Genomic DNA, 23,924 nt, shown 5'->3' with positions numbered 1-23,924 from the left:
GTCAGAACGTTACAACAAGAAACAATGCAAAACACGACATTAGTGCAGAGTATAGGAAAGGTCAAAAAAATCACTTAAAAAAAAGACAAAGTAAGCTCTTTTTATCGTTCCAGGTAAAAACCTCCCAGGAGTAAATGTCATTGTTTCCGCTCTCTCCAGTCTCGGAATCTCCAGCACACCCCTCTCCTGGATCCAGTTTCATCTCTCTTCCCGCCCTCCCTCCGCGGTCACTGTCAGTCCTCGGCCCCTCGCTATTTCTCCCTCTGCATCTCAACCTCTAGAACTATAATTTCTTCTTCTTTGGTTCTTTCGGTAAAGTCACGTAGAATGAGAATAAAATAATAAATTTATCAAATAAAATAACAATAATATTCTCACGACGTTTCGGCCACAACACAAGCGGCCTTCATCAGGTGAAGGGACGAGACTGTCTGGAGGACAGCTCCAGTGCTGTCTCATTCTACGTGACTTTACCGAAAGAACCAAAGAAGATGAATCCTTGCAGTCACGAAAGCTTTAAATCGAAATATAATTTCTTCATTTACCTTTCCCCATCATTTCTTCACCGACGACTCTCACAAATTTTGACTTCAAACGTTCGTGACTGCAGGAATTCATATTCTTTGGTTCTTTCGGTAAAGTCACGTAGATAGAAAAAATAAAATGAAAAAAATATCACCATGTTTCAATCGCAACACAAGAGGTCGTCATCAGCAAAAAGGAATCCTCCCAACACCTGATGACGACTGCTTGTGTTGCGATCGAAACGTCGTGATATTTGTATTCACTTTATTTTAATAATACATTCTTTATACGTGACTTTCGCGAAAGAACCAAAGAATATGGACGACTCTCACATTTATATTCCTTTCCCTCCTTCGACTGCTTGGTCACCGTCCAACCCTGGGTGTCACACCACTGCCTCTCCACGAATCCTACCAACACCGAAATACTTTTCTTCCCTTCTCCCCCTGCTCCTCTCCACTCCGGTCTATCATCTCATCCCCTCCAATATCCCTCACTCACCCCTCTCCTCTACTCGCAACCTCGGGGGTCATCTTCAACTCCTCCCTCTCCAACCATATCCCTGTCGCTGCCCGCGCTTGCCACGCTCTGCTGTGAAGCCCCCCGTTCACTCCCTCTGCTGTCACTCACCTCAACTACGACACCTCTCTTCTTCTCCGCCTTCCTGCCTGCCCCTTCACTCCTCTCCAACAACAGCTACAAAACGCCTCAGGCCAGATCATATTTAACCTGCCCCACAATTCCCACACTTCTGCTCCACTTTTTCAACTCCACTGTCTCCCGCTCTACTATCGCTGTCCCTTTACAGTTCTCAATAATCTATAATCCCCTCCATGGCCTCGTCCCACCTGCATTGTTTATCTCATCTCCGACTACTCTGTCCCGTCCTCTACGCTCCCAGTCTCTGCCGTCGCTCTCTGTGCCCCCTCGCCCTGCTCCAAGTCTCTCTCTGTCGTTTCTTCTCCCTTCTCACTCCCCTTTACTGGAACCATTGCCCACTGCAGCACATAAAGCGATAATCTTCACTATAACCGGCTTCCGTTACTTGCTTAAAGCAACCCCTATTTCTTATCCCCTAGCCCAGTGTTCTTCATTGCAAGGCCACCGCGGGCCATTGGCGGCCCCTCGTGGCCTTTAGTGTGGTCCCTGACGTGCGGCCCCCGACAATACACAACACGTGAAAACACCCCCATCATCGTGGCTATCAAACCACCAATGGTTTCAAATGTGTGGCGGCCCTCACACTGATGATGTCTTATCGGCGAAAGTGCCCCCCCTCTGAAAATAAGTGAAGATCACTGATCTAGCTCATCCTGCTACTACTCCCTGCCTCCGCCCCCCGCTACGACCAGGCCTACTCCTAGCACTACCCCTATCATTACCCCTATTACTACCCCATCCCCTACTTGACCTCTCCCGTCTATTCTCCTACCACCACGACTACACCATCACTTTTAATAACAACCCCACTCTCTATCTCAACCACTATCATCTCATGTACAATGTTAGAATTGCTGCAAAGCACATTGGAATAAGGCGCTATATAATAAGAGAAACAGTCCAAGCAACAAAATAAATTATAAAAAATTACATGTTTGGTCACATATCTCAACAGCCACCCGGTCTTCAATCAAACCTCCCTCCGCTGATTGGACACTTGCCTTGCAAGACCGGTCCAGGGTGTCTTGCGTTGAACCAATGCTGATGAAATGATGCCCTCGCAGAAGGCCATGTGGATGGTGGGATATGTGAATAATAATTTTACTTTTGTGTGGAGGGCCAGATCTGGGAAGGACATACATCGTCCGCATATTTCTTGTGTTGCTTGCATTCTCCATAAGTGACAATAATTATTGTGTGTGATTGTTTAGCCATGTGGAATTAATGCTGTGTACCCAATTATAATGATAAATGAGTACATTTTATATCCCTTCCATTCTTATAAGACAAGTCTATTGAGCAGCGCTGTATGTCGTAGACATAAGTCTGCAGTAGTTTCATAGTAGGGGGCCGATGTTGATACTATGGGTCTCTTTGTGAGTAGTCTATGGGTCTCTGTGTGAGTCTATGGGTCTCTCTGTGAGTCCATGTGTACATATGTATGTTGAACTTCTTTTGCACCGCACGTCGCCAACCGTGCTAATCGGTGGGTGATGCCGGCACACGATGGGCTACTCGCTTCCAATAATGACAGATTTTTTTTTAACAATCTCCTGCGAAGCAGACGGCGTGTACTTTATTAATACGCCCACAGTAATAATAACCAGGACGGCCTGGAATTATTCGACAAGCGGTGCACGCGCCAGCACTGGGCAGCGTCACTGCTCCTCCAGGGCCGGATTAAGGTTCTTGTAGGCCCTAGGCACTTCTGTTTCGTAGGCCTTCAGTGCTAACTATCTACAGTTGATGCTGCTGCTGCCCCATGTCACTACTACCGCCGCTGTCACTCGCTTGTCTCACGCGCAACTTCGTCCATCTGCTGGACAGATGTCGTTACTGATACGTTCATTATTTACTCTGTGCCGTCATTCGATGGGAGCGCGCTGTGTGCCGCAGATAAGCACATTTAATTTGAAATTATTGAAAATAATAAGGTAAGCCTAAAAATATTAGTAGGGAAAATGTATTCAACTATTTCTTACTATGACCATCATATCCGATGACGCAGCTTTAAAAGGATGCCGTTCATTTTTATCGATAACAAATACAATCTTCTTTGGTTCTTTCGGTAAAGTCACGTAGAATGATAATAAAATAATAAATTGATAAAATAAAATAACACAATAATATTCTCACGACGTTTCGGCCACAACACAAGCGGCCTTCATCAGGTGAAGGGGGCGAGACTGTCTGGTAGGACAGCGCTGGAGTGAAAGAGCCACGTTCAGATACGGCCTTTAAGCCTCAAAATTTGAGGCTTAAAGGCCGTATTGTGTTATTTTATTTTATCAATTTATTATTTTATTATCATTCCACGTGACTTTACCGAAAGAACCAAAGAAGATGAATCATTGCAGTCACGAAAGCTTTAAATCGAAACAAATACAATGTTCGGACAGGACCACATACAAACAAAAAAGATCCGATCAAAAATCTTTTCGTAGGCCCCTTTAGTTTTTGGAGACCCTGAGCACAGTGCCTACCGTGCCTGTTGGCTAAAACGGCCCTGAGCTCCCCCCCCCCCCCCCCCCCGTCTCGCCACCAATGAAACCGTGACGATGGTGGAGACGACAGAACCCTGGCAGCAGAAACAGCAGCAGGGAGCCGCGTGAGGGGGCCCCGGTGGGGATTCCCCGGTGCACCGAGCGAGCTGCACGCTGCAGTGCAGAACCGCATGTTACCCATCCCACGCTCGGCTCCGCTCTCCACTCTCCCCACTCAGCGGTGGATCCGAGGAGGGGGGTTGGGGAGGGGGAAATCGCCCTCCGCTTCCCTCCACCTTGAGGTCCCAAAACAATTGAATCGAACTCAGATCGCCGGTGTCGTAGTGCAGTCGCGTGCTCAGCACCGCACTCACCACTCCAAACCTGCTAAATTCATAATGTGCATTAATTGTAGAATTAAAAGTTAAATTAGAACGAAAACTCCGCGTTTCCACGAGGAGGGAATTTAATATTTTTCGCCGAATTGCAGCAGAGCCCTCTAGTGATTGACACACGTGTGGCGCGTGCCAATCGACCCAGAGATGTTCTTTTTACAAACTCAATACAGAGAACATTATTATACGTGTTTCTTATGACCTGCTAAATGTGTATCAGTGTTAATAATAATCCACACTTTCCATAATGCACATAATTAGGAAAATTACCTCCCCCCCCCACACACCCATAAGTAAGCTGAGTGGATACACACTAAATGACCGTTTACAATGTACGTGTGCGTGTTGAACTTCTTTCACACCGTATGCAGCTAACCATGCTCATCGGAGGTGCAGGGGAAGGACAACAAACACGAAACACAAAACTCAATCGGGTGTCACTCAATCGGGCGGCATTACAATATTTAAATGATTGTCCCCGTCACCTCATGTAATCGTTTTTTATGGTAATTGCAAAAATGTGAATGAATCTAATTCTGTCACACCAAACCCTAAGGTACACTGTCATGGACATACAGCGTACAGACCAGGAATATGCAGCGCAGATTAAATACAGCTCACAGCATCGCTGCTGAATTGTGGAATTCTAAGAGTAGAATATGATACAACACGATTTGCATTTAAGCTTTCAGACGCAATAATAAACTAATGACCCGAGTATTTACTTGAGCAAGCAAATACCAACGTGATAGAAGGGATATATAATGAATGTCATGTGACCTCAGAGATGTAGAATGATCAAAGAATCATTTCTGACATCAAATATGCTCGTGGCAATTGCATTTAAACATGATTATCATTAAATTCATTACAGCAGGATTACAGAAAGGAATGTCAGGTTATCTTATTAATGTAAAAGTGAGTCAGAACAGCGATAACGCAGTTCTAGTGACCTGTACGAGCAGCAGAAAATCAGTGTTTTCATTAAACCAACATGTTAATGTTTGCTCTTTTTACATGAATATATTGAGGGTAATCCTTTAAACTTCCATGATGAAACGAAAATATAGTGAATAATTTAAACTGCCCTAGAGCAATTTACATGGACAGGGCAAAGCAGCAGGGGCAGCCAAGCGGCTTGTACTGCCGCAGACACCGTAGCAGTGACATGCGCAGGTGTGTGGTGGTGGTGGTGGACCCAGTGGTGCGTCCAGAGGGAATGGAGCCGTCCAGTAACATCATCGAACCCTTCATACGGAAGGAGGACTCGGTGAGGGAAGTCTATGGAAACAGTAACCATGGTAGTGACGACTAGTTTGAGAAAAGAGATGACGGTGGGAGGAGGAGGGATTGCAAAGTGGAGCAGTGCGAGGAGAGAAGCAGAGAGAAGTGAGGTAACCTGCAGTGTGGTGAGTGAGTGGGTGAGTGGTTGGGTGAGTGATTGGGTGTGTCATGTGACCTGCAGTGTGGTGAGTGGATGGGTGAGTGAGTGGGCGTTTTTTGGGTGGGAGGGGGGCGGGCTTCCGTCTGGGCCCCCCTTTCAGGGGGAACAGGCCCGGATGCATGTCAAATATCAACGCATAACTCAGGGCCCTTTCAGTTGACGTGTGGCTTCTCATTCATGGCACGTGTCACGAGGGCTGGTTAGCGGCGGGAGCGTGGGATTGGCCCAGTCCCTGCGCGAGAGGAGCCAATTCTTCAGGCCCTTTGGCGCTGTGAGATTCTGCTCCACAATGCCCCCCCCCCACCCCTGTGGGGGGGTGGGGGGGGGGCGATGAAGCACTACAGCGGTGGTGGCGGCGACGGCGGTGGCGGTGAGAGTGTGGGAGGCGCCCGTGGGTGGGTGTTATGCGCGAATATTGATCACGCCGCTGTCGTTAACGCGGTTTCCTTTCCACGCGCAAACCAACCTCCCCTGGATTGTCACACGCGGAAATTAGCGGGCTGGAGTGAAGGATATTCGTGTCGGGCTTCACGAGATAAACATCTCCGAGTCTGTGGACATTTTTAAATGCGTCTGAAAATCTATTTATATGCTTCCGCTTATTAAAGTTTTTTAATATATTTGTAATAGAATATATCATAATTTTTATGCCGAGTGGCTGCTGCTGTGTCCTGTACAGCGCTTTGAGATCCTTGATGAAAGCGCGATATACATGGAATGATTATTATTTGCTTCTTGGAAACTTCTACGTTGCTGTTGAAGTGTTACATATTTGCTATGTCCGTTGTCGCTGTTCGTTTCAGAGCGATGCGCTTATTTGTTAACGTTCTTCCAAGAGTCCAGCCTTAAACAAAATAGGTCATCGAATTCTCGTCTGCCCTCGGGAATCATCCTTGCCTCCATTACATATAACGACTTTGCATTAAAATGCCATTTGCGAAGAAATATATCCCATGGAACACGTGGAATGGATAACCCTTAAAAAACTGTGTTGTCATCCAAATTAACACAACATCAGTTCTCGTTGCTGCTGCAAACAATGAATATTGACTCGACCATCTCCCGCCTCTGGAGAGGCTAACAAACTCAATTAGTTGGTGCAAGAGTAAAGAGGGGCAAGTGACGACATCTCGTGTGCGCCACCAACTCCACCAGAGTGGCGAGCGGGTCCTTCCTACTCTGCACGCGCGCATTCAGCCTCCGCCCCAGAGGGAAGCCAGTCTGTGGTGGAAATTCCATATGCCTCTGGCGGGGGCGAGTCTGTCCATCGGACAGCCCACCACTGTTGACCTCCCTTTCCCCCAACTCCCTAAAAGTGGTGTTCGTTATATTCACCGCGGGAGGGATGATGGGGCCGAGTCAACCACCCCCAACCAGGGTTTGAACTCGCAACCCTTCTGACTGGGGCGGCGCTCGCGCAATCGCTGAGCCACGCACACACACAAGTCAGCATTTATTTAAAATGCAAAGTATTTAACCAAATGGAATCACGACATATGTTTCCATCCAATTAATCGTTATTAATATCCCAAGTGTTCATCGGATGCATGAAAGCAAATTGATGCGTGGATTTGCTTTCCTGCATCTGGGCGCCTGATCTGCCAACACACGCAGCCTCCGCTCGCTGCTGCTGCAGCTTATAATAATATCTTTCTCTATGAACAACACCTTCACGCGATTAAATATTGTATGACTTTTTCCAGCAAAAAAATCATAACTTTACAATTTAACACATTGTAAATTGTGTGGGTTTACTCCCCAACACACAAGCGGGTGTACTGTCCTAACGACTTGGCACAATTTGTTTACGTGACAAACCCCTTACTAATTGCCTGTGTGTCGGGTGGTGGCCGGTTTAACGACATTTATATTTACGCGATCTAACCCCAACACCTCTCTAATAGTTAATTTTACAATTGTTCGCGCAATTTTATCTAACCGTTCATTTCTCTTTTTGCGCTTAAGCGCATCGCAGCAACACATTAAAACCGCGGTTGCAACGAGGTGACTTGAGGTTTCAAGAAGAACTTGCGCAATGCAATTGCAGACAGAGAGATGGTGGTGGAATGCCACGTCTGTGTTTACTCCGTGGGTAGCGGCGGTGCAGCGGTTAGCGCTGCGCTACGAACCCAGCGTCCCGAGTTCGATTCCCACTCACGGCCACCAACACCGGTAACGATTAAAGATCTGAACCGGTCGCGAGTCTCCCCCTAGGTCGACTCGGCCTCAAATGGGTGCCTGGTGCGGTGCGTAAACATCGCCACGAGGGAGACAAAGGCGCAGGGTGCGGTGTTGGCCAACCACTGCCGTGCCGGCCTTCATAGGTGCTACTCGCTTACAGCACTTGCCCCAACAGTCTGCTAAGGCTACACGGGGAGATGTTTGTCTTTGTTGTTTACTATATACAGGGTTAATTTTGATAGAGCGAGTATCTCAAGAGGGAGTAACACACTACTTTATACGAGGTACGCGACGCATACCGGTCCTTTGGACGCAACCGATGTTACACCGCGAAAGTTATTCCTAAGTAAATTAGTGCAACACGAGACGGCGTTTAAGTTTGGTGCAGTAAACAACAGAAACCCGCAGAGAGTGAATGAATAACTGTGGAAGAGGGAGCATTGATTCATGCGCGATACGGTCATACGCTTAGTTGCCAGCAAAAATGCGCGACTGTAAACTTGCAAAGAGACACACAGCGGCCATCAACCGCAAACCCACAGTTGTCAACCCGTACGGGTTACCCAGTATTCTTGTACAGGGAATTTGAGTGTTTAGGTCCATACGGCGTACAGCCGTTTCAATACGGGCAACACCCCCCCCGTAATTTGTGGTCTATTTGTTTGTGTTTCTCCCTTGCGATGGGACTTTGTAGGATGAACGCTGAGATTTATAAGGGGCACGGAGTGACCAATGAGGTCTGAATTTGTCTACAATAAGGTAGGGCACTGACAAGGCGTTGACAGCTGTGCAAACCGCAAGCCAAAACCGCTGGCGGCTGTGGGCATCGCCAGTGTCGCTCGGAAACAAGTCGCGAGCAACTCTCCGTTCTCGAGTCGCAGCGAGTCGCAGCGACTCTTACCTGAAGCGAGAGTCGCGGGGCCGGCGAGCAGAAGCAGCGGCAGCAGCAGCGGCGGCAGCAGCAGCAGCAGCGACGGCGGCTGCGACTCCGAGCCCGGCTCCATGGTTCCTTAGGCGAGTGCGGGCATGGCGCGACTCGCGAGCGCGCAGGCGAGAGAGAGGAGGCGGCGGTGGCGGCTCGGAGCGAGTGCGGGGAGTCAGCGCTCGGGTGGGGGGCGGGGCTGCTGCATCACCCCCCCCCCACACTCTGCGCGTGAAGCAGCGAACGGAGGAGCGCGCAGACCCCCGCCCGCGCCCGGGCAGCGCAATCAGAGAAGAGAGATAGCGCCCCCACCCAGCCCCGCCCCTCACCACAAGAGCAGGGGCGGGGGGGGGCTCCCCCGCCCTCCTGCTCCTGGGGCTGCGATCTCACGCGGCACGGATCGTCGGGCACGGGGGGGGGGGGCGCAGTCGTTAGCGCGCTGCGATAAACCAGAGTTCGATTCCCGACCACGGCAAAGGTGATGGACCTGAATACTCTCCTGCCGCCCTCCCTCCCCCAAAAAGACAAAGATCCCCCATGTAGCCTGTAACAGACTGTTAGGGCAAGTGCTGTTAGCGAGTACCATCTATGAAGGCTAGCACCACGCCTGGCCGCCTTTGTCTCCCTAGTGGCGATCCTTTAACGCACCGCGCCAGGTAATAATTTGAGGCTGCGTCGACCTAGGGGAGGCTCAGAACCGGTTCTAATAATCGTCACTTCGTGTTGGCCGTGAGCGGGAATCGAACTCGGGTCGCTGGGCTCGTAGTGCAGCGCAGCGCTAACCACCACACTACCCCCCTCCCTCCTCCACTCTCATCACCCACACTGACCAGCGTGGTGAAGTATGGTCAAACGACCCGAATGCCTGAGACAGCGTTGAGAGGCTTTCACGCGGCAGTGCATTGAGACGGGGCTGCGGCGTGGGGAGGAATGGCTGCGTGTAAGGCTCGCCGTGCGTGGAGGGTCGTGGTCATTGAGCGCATCTCGTCTCTGGCCCCGTGTCACATTAATCCATCTTTTGTTTAAGTGACCCCAATCGTTTGCGATGTTGTCGCCCTTCCCAAACATTCCTAAACAGCTCGCCTAAGTTTTATTCCCACCCACGGCTGATATTGGACATCTGTGAAACATTGGACGTATTGATGAAAAAAATAACTTTATAGCTCATCGGATTCCCCCACTATAAAACACATTCCTGCGGAGGCAGCTGGTCGGAACGTTGTGGTGCTCGGTCAATGGCCAGGGTCAATGGCGGCGTGGTGTATTCCGCAAATATGCCCGACTGTGAGGGCGGGCACAAGCCGGCGTGAGTAGGTTAAACGTTGAGTTTTATAAGGGCACCACGGGGTGACCAGCCCCTCCCCACCCAACCCCACCCCTCCCACCCCCCACCCAGCCCCTCCCACCCCCCACCCAGCCCCACCCTCCCCACCCAGCCCCTCCCCACCCTCCCCACCCAGCCCCTCCCCACCCAGCCCCACCCAGCCCCTCCCCACCCTCCCCTCTCCACCCAGACCCTCCCCACCCAGCCCCTCCCCACCCTCCCCTCCCCACCCAGCCCCTCCCCACCCAGCCCCTCCCCACCCTCCCCTCTCCACCCAGCCCCATCCCTCCCATTTTTGGATGCACGACGGACGGACACAATAATCCCCTGTGGGCTGGTGGTGTAACCAGAAGATTCCTACCAGTAATATTCTGATTCTGGATACCAGCCTCACCCACCCTCACGGATCAACAAGGGGCCGTCTATAAATGACGTCACACACCTAGGGGGGGGGGAGGTCAGACATTTGTGACGATAATTCAGGATTTGAAGCTTTCGTGACTGCACGGATTCTCTTTGGGTTTTTCGGTAAAGTCGCGTAGGTAAAATAAATGAAAATTGCTGTATCAAGATACAGCAATATTGCTGCATCAAGATACAGCAATTTTCCTGTGACGGTTTCCACCTGAAGACGGAAGCTTGTGTTGCCTCTGAAACGTCATGATTTAATTTAGTTGTTTCCATTTATTTTACCTACGTGACTTTACAAAAAAAAAACAAAGAGTATTTGTGACGATGTCTGACGAGGGGGGTTTGAGAAATGTGACGTCACATCAAAATGCGCAACTTTAAATAAATATAAACACGTTCTACTTAATTAAAGACTTTTTTTTTATAAATGTTTTCTCCTGCAACATCAGAGTGCAGCGCCACATTAAATACGCACGACAATGACAATAGTTTAAAGTGATTTGAAGCAAGTTTTATTTTCAAAACGGAAATATGGTTTTGGGGGGGGGGGCGTCATATTTGAGGGGGGTCTGACTTTTTGTGATGGCGTGTGATGGGGGGGGGGTAAAAAAATCGGCCAAAATCGCGTGGCGTCATTTATGGACGGCCCCCAACTACCTTGGCCACCGGAACTCGAGGAATTCCTATCTGTACTCAGCCATAATATAGCATGGGATTATTTTAAAGTTATACTGTCTTATGAATGCAGACCTTCAAATTCAGATTATTTGTTCGTTGCAAACAGTTATTGACACAAGCGTGAGGAATAATTCATTCGTGCGGATTTTCGGATCGCGTTCCCCGAGTCCATCGTGAATGCGTGCGTTGGGCCATGATAAGACCACGGGGCTCCCATAGCGGCTCTGCCCGGGGACGACTCGCCTCGGCCGGCAGGGCCGGGATGCTGAGGGGGCTCGTCTTAAGGTTGCGAGTTATTCGTAACCTTTGATCAATTTGGTCACTTTAACAAAGACATAAATCAACCCCAAAGGAAAAGAAGCCAATCTAACCTCATGATGAACACACCAAGCGAACGATGGCAAAAGAATAACTGAGTCGCCTTCCGCTGAATTTAAACCCGAAGTCCTCCAAAGCCCACGCTTCAAATCTGCCCGACCCGTGAATTGGGAGCGCAAAGCCATATGAACCTTAGGACGGGACCCCGGGGTCCCATAAGCCCCATGCTCTCGCATACACGTATAATGTAAACAAAACTTTGCGATTTTTCACCAATGGGTTTGAAGGATGGTGGCAAATGTCTTGTTAAACTATGCCTTTAAAACTGAAAACTACTTACCTGCAGTACCTCTGTTGCGGCACAATCCACGACTCCGAAGCAGGTTGCGGTTAGGGGCTCACGCCACGTTTATTAAGGGCTTACGCCATAGTGTGTTAGGGGCTTACGCCAACCCACCCCCCTAGCCGATAACGCCCCAGAGGACAGGGTACCAGGATCCCTACAACCCCAGCTAACTCCCCAGGGGACAGGGTACCAGGATCCCTACAACCCCGGCTAACTCAGCTCTCCTCCTTGCCCCGGGCTGGGACTACCCCAACCTCGGCCGGTCGGGCGGAGTAGTCTCCCCTAGCCTCGGGTGAGGATCAGCTCCCCTGAGTCCCCACTCCTAACCCCGACGACCCCCTGTTACATCTCGGGTCCCCCTTTAAATAACCCCCTGGTACATGACGTCACCGTACCCCCCAGGGTCCGCCTGACGTCACGTTCTGCGACGCCACTCTCTCCGAGGGCGAGCGTGACGTGACGTCACCCACTACACCCCTACACCTCTTGAAATACTTACCTGGGGGCCGCTGGAGGTAGAGTCTGGGTGAGGCTGGGCTGCATCAAGTATTCCAAAAAAAAGTACAACTGATCCAATATTATTCTTGGTTCTTTCGGTAAAGTCACGTTGAAGGGAAACAATAAAATCATATATTTTAATATATTTTATTATTTTATTGTTTCCCTTCAACGTAACTTTAACGAAAGAACCAATAATATGAATCACTGCAGTCACGAAAGCTTTAAATCAAAATTTGATCCAATCTTCTCAATATTTATTAATAACAGTTCAGAACATGAACGGTTCTTTAGAACATAGGCTTCTCTTACCTACTCCTTGCTGCCAGACACCTGGCAGCGCTTCCTCTTCTTACACAGCTGAGCCACATTTGGCTTGAGGGAGGAAGCAATTGAGACCCTCAGTATGACTTGAAGATGCTCATCAGTAAGTTTGGACCTGTACTTTGACTTATAAAAGTTCATGGTGCAGAAGAGCTTTTCACACAGATATGTGCTCCCAAAAAGGCACATGGTCCGCTTGAACATCCTGGAAAGCTCAGGGAAGGTGGGGGGCAATTCTCTCAAAAATTGTCCAAGCTTGTCTGCTTTTGCACTCACCTCCCTGAACTTGGCTTTGAGTTCAGAATTGCACTGCAGGTAAATTAGCTCCATTTGAAGCACAGGAGGGGCATCTTGCACATCGAAGGAGAAGGGGTCAGCAAAAATTTGAAAAGTGGCTCTGTGTGTCTTGAAGTCTGCAAACCTGTGATCAAATTCCTCCTGTAGCTTTACATTGGCATCAGCAATCTTCTCACCACTGAATGGTGTGCCCGCGTCCATGAGGCCTTGCATGCTGGGAAATGGCAGAGGTTTGTCTGAGAGAGCTGGGCTTTCCATAACACAAGTTTTGTGGAGAATGCTCTGACTTTGTCATAGGCAGCACTGACAAGCTGCCCCTGGCCTTGTAACTTCTCGTTCAGTACATTCAGCTCCTGTGTGATGTCAACAAGAAAAGCTAAGTCCATGAGCCATTTGGGATCACTTAGCACAGGAACAGCCATCCCATCCTTCTCCATGAAGGCTTTCACTTCTGCTCTCAACTAAAAAAACCTCTTCAAGACGTTTCCCCTGCTGAGCCAACGTACCTTGGTGAAGTAGAGCACATCCTCATCTGCTGACTCTATTTCCTCTAAAAAGGCGCAGAACTGCCGGTGCTTTAAGCCCCTGGATCTGATATGGTTGATGCATTTCACGACAGACATCACATTGTCAAACTTCAGGCATTTGCTGCAAAGGGCCTGCTGATGGATAATGCAGTGCAGCGCAATGGCCTCCTCCACACCCTCCTCTTCCAGTTTTCTTTGAACAAGTGCCACCAGTCCATTTCTCCTCCCTGTCATTGATGGCGCTCCGTCGGTTGTTATTCCAGCAAACCTCTTCCATGGTAAACCGGCATCCACAATGGCATCACACAGCTGGCGGAATATCTCCTGAGCGGTGGTCTGGCCATGCATTGGATTCACTGTGAGCAACTCTTCCATCATTTCAAAATTGTCGTCAACACCACGGACATACATTGCGAGCTGCGCAGTGTCAGTGATGTCTGTGCTCTCATCAAGAGCGACTGAGTATGCACGGAAATGTTTGGCTTTCTCACGCAGTTGATCGTATATGTTACCTGACAGGTCAGAAATGCGCTCTGCCACTGTGTTGGCTGAAAGGCTGATGTTGCTAAACTGACCCTTCTTTCCCGGACAGACTATACTTGCAGCCTGTAACATGCACTTTTTGATGAACTCGCCTTAGCAATCATCTCACTCACCACGTAGCTAGCTTCTACTGCTGCATCACTCTGCTTGCTTTCTTCAAAAAATCTTGTTGCCTGAGTAGACATGTTTTAAGATTGGCGACCCAGTCCTCTCATCTCCCTGGTATTTTGCATACTCCTTAGTATGTCTAGTTAAGTAATGACGTCTGATGTTGTATTCCTTGTGCACTGCAACTTTCTCTGTGCAAATAAGACACGTCGGGGTGCCCCTGTGCTCAACAAAAAAAATATTCCGTCTCCCACTTTTCCTGAAATTGTCTGTGCTCGTCGCCAACCTTTCTCTTCACGGCAGGTTTTGAGAAAGACATGACTGGGGCTGGGTGACAAAAAAAAATTCATAAATAAAGTGATCTAGATTTTCTCAAATCACTGCACCTAAAATGAGTTAAATGATGACGTCACCCTGCTGCTCTATTTAAGACCGGGAGCAAGCGAGGGCTTTACCATTCTGGCGAATTGGCCGATGATGCTGGATGTAATTACCAGCGAAACGTCGTACTCAAACTGTAAATGTTGTGGATTCACTCTTCAACACACCGGTGGGCTAAAGTAGTGAATTATTTGTCTTTTGTCAACGTGACACTTTTTTGCTGATTGGCCGTGTCGGGTGGTGGAGGGTTACGACACATTTATAAATAACGCGATCTAACCCAAAAACCTTTATTATGAATATATTTTCTTCTTTTTGTTTACATCCTACATATCCTTTTGCTCTACCAAATCTCTCTGGATGCCATTGAGCTAACTCTGGTGTCCATGTTACTCCACCTGTCTTAATTCTTAACATCAAGTCCATTGTCTCATGTTTTATATATTTTAATTTCTTGCTCTTTTTTATTAAATTGTTCTTGGTAAATTCGTTTTCTTTTGCGATTGCACATATCTGTCCTTTTTCCTTGTCTTTGTTTCTCTTGTAATAATAATCTATAACTTCTTCTTTATAGTATTCAGGTTCTAACCACCATTTGGCTTTTGTTCTTGCCACCCATCTCATGCTATTTGCTATCCATGTAATTATTTTCCCTTTCATATTGCAACACTCTGTTGTCTTTATTAGGTCACTGGTTACTCTTGTTGAGTCCGCCCACTTCCTAAGTCCTCTGTACCTTGCACTGGGTGACAGGATATATTTTCCTTCCACTTGGTGTCACTCCGGAATCACGTTTCAACCAAGTGACTAACGTTGCTAATTCGCGTTGGCTAACTTGTCAACAAACACCGGAAGCTGTCACGAGCCTGAGTTATGGTAAAAAAAAAAATTTGATGTCAAGTAGGGGGCCACAAAATATCGTTCCGCGGGCCAAAATTGGCCCGCGGGCCGCGAGTTTAAGACCCCTGAAATACACGATCGAAAAATAATTTACACCCCTGTCAATCATCGTGTTTCTCAGTGTGGATTTGTGAACACACTTTGTAAACAGTCCATAAAATAGTACGCGTTCTCAATGCGCTGTTCATATTGTAACAAGCGTTTATACCAATGTTACTCTACAGAGGAGTGGGTCGCCGCTCCTCTTATCCGCATTGATACGAGCGGTATGTGGAGACTATGGCTTAACCGCAAAAAAACCTATCTGCACAGATGCATACGGACAACAGAAGTATTATGAAACAGGAAGAATTAACGGTGCAACCCATCTCATCTGTTAAATATCTGCATGTACTAGGATTGTCATCGACTGATCCTGGCTGTAGACATTGGTAAGTCACAAATAATAATGAAGATAAGAGAGCAGTTTCACTGTGTTATGCATACCGTTATGACAAATAAAGGACTTAAGTCGTGTATGTAGTTTGAGCAGCTTTGGATAAGGCTTATGATCCTGCCCTTACCCGAGCATGGAGTGCATTCGCTTGTTCAGCTTCTCTGTGCATTTGTCCTCGCTGCTGCGCTAGGACGACAACAGAATGATCCGCGCCAGGTGGGTCGCGGCATTTATGTGCGCGGTGGGACGGAGTCGCCAAAAAGAAAGTAATTAATTACGATTTTGACTTCCGTTTATTCGGGACCCCGGGGTCCCGTCATAAGGTTCATATTACATGATGTGAAAAAATATATATAATAGTAACGCCGCTTGGTTACTATACAGCCGAAAGTGTGAACATTAATTATTATGAACAGGCTGCTCGTTTCACTTTATAATCTTTAAAGGGCCAACCATGCACACGCGTAAACAATGCATCCCGTATGGTTCTCGTTAAGTATAAAACGCATTTCGGTTGGTATGCAACACTTGCAGCTACAACATGAGATCTTTTTTGCCCCAAAAAATTGAGAAAAAATAAGAATAGGTTTTACCCCTTTCTGGCAATAAAATAATGTAGGTGTTAAGATGTGCAAACGCCAAATATAAACATTTTGCAAACAATCACGTCTGCATTAATCACACATACTTATGGTGAATATTCAAACAAAAACATGCTCTGATAATATATGCATAATATATCCTCATCATTAGACCTCCTTTGCAAGTACCAAAATATAATAATAAGGTTTTCCCCCTTTTTTCTGGCAACAATACTGAAACCTTTTTACAAGGAATCTTGTGTGCATTAGCAATATTATCAGTGTGGTTTTTTTTGCATTTTGACCACAAGTATTATGGTTAATACACACATGATTCCTTGTAAAAAGGTTTCAGTTTTGTTGCCATAAAAAAGGGGAACAACCCTATTATTATAACAATAGTATTTGATCCCCTGCTGATTTTGTACGTTTGCCCACTGACAAAGAAATGATCAGTCTATAATTTAATGATAGGTTTATTTGAACAGTGAGAGACAGAATAACAAGAAAATCCAGAAAAACGCATGTCAAAAATGTTATAAATTGATTTGCATTTTAATGAGGGAAATAAGTATTTGACCCCCTCTCAATCAGAAAGATTTCTGGCTCCCAGGTGTCTTTTATACAGGTAACGAGCTGAGATTAGGAGCACACTCTTAAAGGGAGTGCTACTAATCTCAGCTTGTTACGTGTATAAAAGGCACCTGTCCACAGAAGCAATCAATCATACAATCAGATTCCAAACTCTCCACCATGGCCAAGACCAAAGAGCTCTCCAAGGATTTCAGGGACAAGATTATAGACCTACACAAGGCTGGAATGGGCTACAAGACCATTGGCAAGCAGCTTGGTGAGAAGGTGACAACAGTTGGTGCGATTATTCGCAAATGGAAGAAACACAAAAGAACTGTCAATCTCCCTTGGCCTGGGGCTCGATGCAAGATCTCACCTCGTGGAGTTGCAATGATCATGAGAACGGTGAGGAATCAGCCCAGAACTACACGGGAGGATCTTGTCAATTATCTCAAGGCAGCTGGGACCATAGTCACCAAGAAAAAATTGGTAACACTACGCCGTGAAGGACTGAAATCCTGCAGCGCCCACAAGGTCCCCCTGCTCAAGAAAGCACATATACATGCCTGTCTGAAGTTTGCCAATGAACATCTGAATGATTCAGAGGACAACTGGGTGAAAGTATTGTGGTCAGATGAGACCAAAATGGAGCTCTTTGGCATCAACTCAACTCGCCGTGCTTGGAGGAGGAGGAGGAATGCTGCCTATGACCCCAAGAACACCATCCCCACCGTCAAACATGGAGGTGGAAATCTTATGCTTTGGGAGTGTTTTTCTGCTAAGGGGACAGGACAACTTCACCGCATCAAAGGGACGATGGACGGTGCCATGTACCGTCAAATCTTGGGTGAGAACCTCCTTCCCTCAGCCAGGGCATTGAAAATGGGTCGTGGATGTGTATTCCAGCATAACAATGACCCAAAACACACGGCTAAGGCAACGAAGAAGTGGCTCAAGAAGAAGCACATTAAGGTCCTGGAGTGGCCTAGCCAGTCTCCAGACCTTAATCCCATAGAAAATCTGTGGAGGGAGCTGAAGGTTCGAGTTGCCAAACGTCAGCCTCGAAACCTCAATGACTTGGAGAAGATCTGCAAAGAGGAGTGGGACAAAATCCCTCCTGAGATGTGTGCAAACCTGTTGGCCAACTACAAGAAATGTCTGACCTTTGTGATTGCCAACAAGGGTTTTGCCACCAAGTACTAAGTCATGTTTTGCAGAGGAGTCAAATACTTATTTCCCTCATTAAAATGCAAATCAATTTATAAAAATTTTGACATGCGTTTTTCTGGATTTTGTTGTTGTTATTCTGTCTCTCACTGTTGAAATAAACCTACCATTAAAATTATAGACTGATCATTTCTTTGTCAGTGGGCAAACGTACAAAATCAGCAGGGGATCAAATACTTTTAACCCCTCACTGTATCCTGTTCGCCTTTTGGCGTTCTCTGGTCTGGCATTGGTGCGACTAGGCTCTAAAGAAGGCTGTCTCTGGTGTCGATCAATCAGTTTCAAAGAAAATGCAAGTTTTATCAGAGCACATTTTTCTTTGCTGTTTACCACAAGTACATGTGGTTAAAGCAGACTTGATTCCTTGCAAAAGGTTTCTATTTAGTATTTGAACATCTTAACCCCTCCGGTTTTATTGCCAGAAAGGGTAAAAACCTATTCTTATTTTTTCATACTCTGTTGCAGCTGCCGTTCACGTGACCCGTATCCTGATTAGCTTTGTGGTCATTATTAATGAGCTTTTACAAAGTGTTAATCAAGGCCGTTTATATTTTTGCTCAATTAGACTGAAAAATATAACCCTATAAAGTAATGTTAATTATTTTGATCCTGCCTTAAACTTCAGCTTTAATGATACAATTCAGCTGAAATGAGACAATTATAGTCAGATCCTGTAATTTATGGTCAGGTCCTGCAATTTTCATTTTCAGGCTCTAACGACACATTTGACCACGATTGAGTAGTGACGTAGCCAACGTAGCATTGTATCGACAAGGCTCGATAATTGCAAGTCGCTACTGTACGGGGACGTCTGGCTAAAACATAACCCTGCAGCGTGTACAAAACTCTTTGCCACGTGTCGTGACGGGTACTGTAAGATCTGACGGTGTCTGTCCAGTGCTCGCCGAGCTGCAATGACTTCCGGTTGCCGAACGAATACATTGTAAGGTCGCACTCATGACAAAGTGCTTGCCACAAATGAACCACAACACCTTGCTGATCTCGTCAAGGAGCATCAACCATTATCACACGAACTCAGGTCATCCTTCCAGGGGCATTTGGCTAACCATCGAACAAAAACGGTCTCACCCCATCGCGTGCTTTCAAATGCGCTTCTGTGGCCGTCTGGAACACTACCATCCAATATTAGGAAGCCGCTGGAGCTATGCACTTCTAAATATAGATTGAAAACTAGCCAACCGTGCCTAGCCAACCGTGATAACCTCTGATTTTCACGGTTGGCTAGGCACGGTGCGCATGAAGTTCAGCATACTGTACATACAATTACTTTCACAATGTGTCTCACCAGTCTACGTGCCCAGTGCCTACAGTCGGACAGCAAGCACCTTGGGCACAGTCCTGCCGGTGGCATGGCCAACGGCTGTGCTCTGCAATGCTAAAGAGCGGCAATTACTCATCCCTCTCATCATAGACAAGTGAAGGGAATGAGATAAGTGACGGGAATGGGCCATGCCCTGGTTGCAAAGTACAAGTGGAAGGGTCACGGAGTGAATCTTTTGTGTTTTTAACGTGAGGAACGTGCTGCATTTAGGGTCCACTTTGAGATATGCTTGTTATTTTGGGTCAATTGTGAGGTGTACATTTGCTATGCACAGTATACCTATAAACTGTGTTGAGATTACAGACGGGATGAATCTCTATCCAGATTTGCGGTCGGACTTTTCTAGGAATCGACGAATCCCACAAATCGTTTCAATATTCCACTTGCATTACTTGCATTGCTGCCATTTCACAGTTCATTCACCAGAAAAATAGTCACAATTCATCCAGCTCAGAACTCTCTTTACGGAACTCAACACATTGCTAATTGTTTGAGTTGTGGCTGAGCTGTCTTTATAACAGCTGATTTCACAGTTATGTGTATTCAATTATCAGCAGTTAGGTGCAATGTTATGTGAAATGGCCAGAAAGAATTACCATCTCTTTTATCGGCTTAAAGGATTAAGCTGCTGAAAGGTGATTTTAAAAGATGATGCTATTCTTTTTCCGTCTGCCGTTTGAAGATTATTGCTTCCAAATTTTCCACGTTTATGAATATAATCCATTTCTCTGTATGGTAATTTACTCTGATACGTGGCAACCATATTTATAGTGATTTGCATAAAACGTGAACTTTCGGGGACTGTTTTGTCGAGTTTTTTAGCCCATCGTTTTGCCTCACTAGCAGAATGATGGCCGTTTCTTTTTTTTAATGTGAAATTGAGCTCTGTTCTGTCATGCATGAAGGGGTCAGTTACACCAAAGCAGCAACTCATTCCGCACTCGTGGTGTGAGACAAAGTGGGAAGAGCCACACAGAGTGCAGAGAGTTGTCCACCATCATTGTGACACAATTCCAGTGATAACATTCCAGTCATTAAAAATGCAGGGGCATGACTAATGAAGAGAGCACTGAGTGAGCACAGAAACTTATTCTGCCCTATTCATGCTGCAATTTTTAACAGGACTCCACAAATTTGTTGTGGATAATTCACCCAAATTTTTTACGTAAAATTTTATCCAAGGGAGGTCAAAGACTTGATTAGATCCTATTTGCGTCTGGCGTTAACTTTCGCCGACAATCGAACTCAGATCGACGGGCTGGCAGTGCGGTGGGCTAAGAGTTAATGCCTGCAGAATGAATGCGCACAAGTCCATATGACTCGAGGAGAGTACAGAGTTAACATTGGATATTTTACGTATCGTATTCTGAGCGTTAATTCATAGGTGTTGCATTTATAGCTTAGGGTTATATCACAGCTGGAGAAAAAAGTCCTTTAATATACGGTAGTTGTGTTCCATTTGTTCTTAATTTCCTCACTTCGTAGAATAGTTCAGCATATATATTGCGTTGCTCTTTGTTCGTTTTTCAATTATTTTATGTTTCTCCGTTGTAAAGAAATACTTGCTCCTTCAAATTCCATCCATGCCAGTTATCACAATGTCGTATTTGAAAGTAATAAGAAAATGTTACGCATATTTGTTTCCGTTGTAACCTTAAACTAGCATTGTATTTAATTCATGAGGCAGGGTACACTGTTATTTGTGCACATTAGCTGAACAAAATGTGTAAATAAGAATGTCCCAAAATGTGTAAATGAAAATATGTCCCAAGCTGAGGAGACCTCAAGGTCTGAGCTGGGCGGGTACGCACTGTATGTCAATGTCACAATGTTTGGTCCGTCGGCATGAAGGGGAATGAGGCGACACCAGGGGCTTGGCAACCTGCGGCTCCGGAGCTGCATGCGGCGCTTTACGGACCACCTCGTCACGTGATGTATGCACGCGTCTATGTAGACACTGTGCATTGCGGCTATTAAAAGACTTTGAGTTTTGTATTCGAGCAAACATGTCTCTTGTTATTGTGGTTTTCCAATCCCTGGGCTATACCCATCGCCTTTGGGGCCCTGAGCCAGTGATGCAAATTCCACTTTTATATGGCAGGAGCCAATCTCTCCACAGAACCAATGTTGACTTCTCATAAAGTCGTACTCATTTAATGAATCCCAGAGGGATGATGGGTTGAATGGACTCCTAACCTCACACCCTTCGCATTGTGAGTCAAGCCTCCCCACTCACAGCAGCCCTATTACCTATCATACGGCCGTGCTAAGATCGTCATAAATTGGTTTGAAGAGAAAGTATATGAACTACATTTATAAATGAAAGGGAGAGAAAATTGTGAAAGTATATCGTGTAATGGGGCAATGGTGTTATATTGCCGAGTACATATCAACCACCCAGCATTCTTTAAGTATGTCAGCAGGAGGAGTGAATGCAGACAGCGGCTGTAGCTGCTGCTGGAGTTGACACTGCGCCGCTAAACGGACATCCACCTCAGACTGATCCCTGTCGACAAGACGCAAGCAGACGTTGCATCATTAGACTGGCCCGCGTGTGGTCTCTTTTTGTACTTCAGGATGTAGACAAATATTTGTTTTTCAACACAATTACATTTCTCTCACAAAGCAAAGAGTGTCAATATAGTTTAATGTGAGAGCAGCCAGACAGGTGGCATGAAACCAGCAGCCAGTGGGCAGTGCGCACTCCGCAGCGTAAGCGGTTTTGACGTCAAATGATTGACCGTGTTCCGCATTATCGCTCATAATTAAAGGGTGAGAGACTCACACAGAGACAAACAGAGAGACACACACATAGGCACACAGAAAGACAACGTCTCTGTGTCGAGGCTTTAAATAGAGAGAGAGAGGGGGGGGGGGCAGAGGGGGAGTTGGGTGGAATTCCTGCCGATGGGGGACGGACGAGCTGGACACCGGACTTCTAAACAAATGTAAAGGAGTTCCCGACGACTCACTCGGAGGCTAAGGTAAGGTAGAGGCTTCCGCCAAGGTTTTATTACAAATCTTTAACAATACACAGGGGTGAACAACTCCCCAGGGGTTAGGGGTCCCGGGCTAGGTCCCGACACAGCCGGCTGCCCTGTGCTGTCTCCTCTGCCCCGGCCGTGGGATCAACCAACACGGCCGAGCGAGGAGCACAGCCACGTCTAGCCTGGCACTGTGCTCTCCCCTATCCCTACCCTCTTGCCCCTGGCTCCCCGTTTCACCCTTCTCAGCCCCTACTCTCCAGCTACGACCCCTCTTACGTCACGGGGTCCCCTTTTTATCCTTCAGGAGCCGTGACATCACTCTGCTGCCCCGAGCGCATGACGTCACGTCATCGCCCTGGACAGCACAAGTGATGCCACTTCCCCATTCTACTCCTCTACACAAACAAGCAAGGAGCGTTGTGTGGAATTACTGTCCATAGCAGCCGGAGGAGAGAATGGACCCATGAACAAGCACGGTAGAAAGCAAATTTAGTAAAATTAGGAAGTGTAATGCATTTGTACCTGATGATGGTTGCTTGTGTTGCAATCGAAACGTCGTATTATATTATTATTTAATTAATTTCTACGTGACTTTACCGAAAGAACCAAAAAGTTCATATATACGAGCACTGGCCACACCTTTTGACGGGATACACGGCCGGAGTGGAGGCCGTCTGAATTTCTGATATCGTAAGAAGGATAAAGTATGATATATTGTGGGAGAATACTCACACACAATTAAAACGCTAAAATCACTTTTTTTCCCCCAATGCGAAACATGAAAAATATAATACAAATGTTAATATTTTCAGCAGACACGCTTTAGATTGCGCTCTGTGAGTGATCGATGCATGCATGTTGAACTGCTTTCGCCCCATACGGAGCCAACCGTGCTTCTCGGGAGGTTGCGGGGGTAGGACAAACTAAACACAAAAAGCAGTTGTAAAGAAATTATTTTTCAATATAGGCGAAAAAGTGCATGCTAGCCAGAGATGCAGAATGTCCACGCGTGTTCAGAATGTTCATGGGCGCTGACCGCACTTACGCTCTAGGAATCATATGTAGTGAAGTTATTCAATTGTAGTATTAGTATCCTCGCCATTATGGGAAACAGCAACATTGCAAACTGACCCTGGTAACTCGTGGGGGCAAATGCATTACATTGCAATATCGAGGCGTGGGACTTTGTTGGCAAATACAATTTTGTTTCAGAAATGAGAATATGGTAAATGCCATTCCTCTGCCTTATTATAATTTTTAAAACGACATTGTTATTAATTTCCACACATTTTACAAACATGTACTGTTTGCATAATCTCATAGTTGTCAATATAGATTTTTAAAACAGTGGATTCCAGCACAAGCCACCAGAATGCCTATATCTTTAGACTTGTTTTAGTCTTATGCACAGGCTTTTACATGTGGCTAACAAAAAAAATACAACAAAAAATTGGACATGGCATATGCACGTAATTACTTTTACAATCTCCTTCCATAAGTGTGTTTAATCACA

The 23,924-nt window shown here is 46.6% G+C and overlaps 1 protein-coding gene across 3 annotated transcripts in view; it reads right to left on the bottom strand.

Moving 5' to 3' along the window:
- The window catches only part of LOC116946286 (carbonic anhydrase-related protein 10-like), a 378,302-nt gene extending 369,509 nt beyond the window's left edge, over nt 1-8,793 (bottom strand). The window contains exon 1 of one of the 3 annotated variants that reach the window (XM_032961344.2): nt 8,590-8,793. In XM_032961344.2, coding sequence (XP_032817235.2) covers nt 8,590-8,692 — 103 coding nt within the window. In that variant the 5' untranslated portion in view covers nt 8,693-8,793. The remainder of the gene's footprint in view (nt 1-8,589) is intronic. The other 2 variants (XM_032961345.2, XM_032961347.2) reach the window with 2 other exon arrangements.
- Nucleotides 8,794-23,924: the final 15,131 nt, after the last annotated feature.

The sequence above is a fragment of the Petromyzon marinus genome, chromosome 26, assembly GCF_048934315.1.
Source record: "Petromyzon marinus isolate PM22_M1 ecotype Great Lakes invasive population chromosome 26, UKy_Petmar_22M1.pri1.0, whole genome shotgun sequence".
In the NCBI taxonomy this organism is placed as follows: Eukaryota; Metazoa; Chordata; class Hyperoartia; order Petromyzontiformes; family Petromyzontidae; genus Petromyzon; species Petromyzon marinus.
Note: the sequence above shows the minus strand (reverse complement) of the source record. Positions and strands in the feature narration are given on the sequence as shown.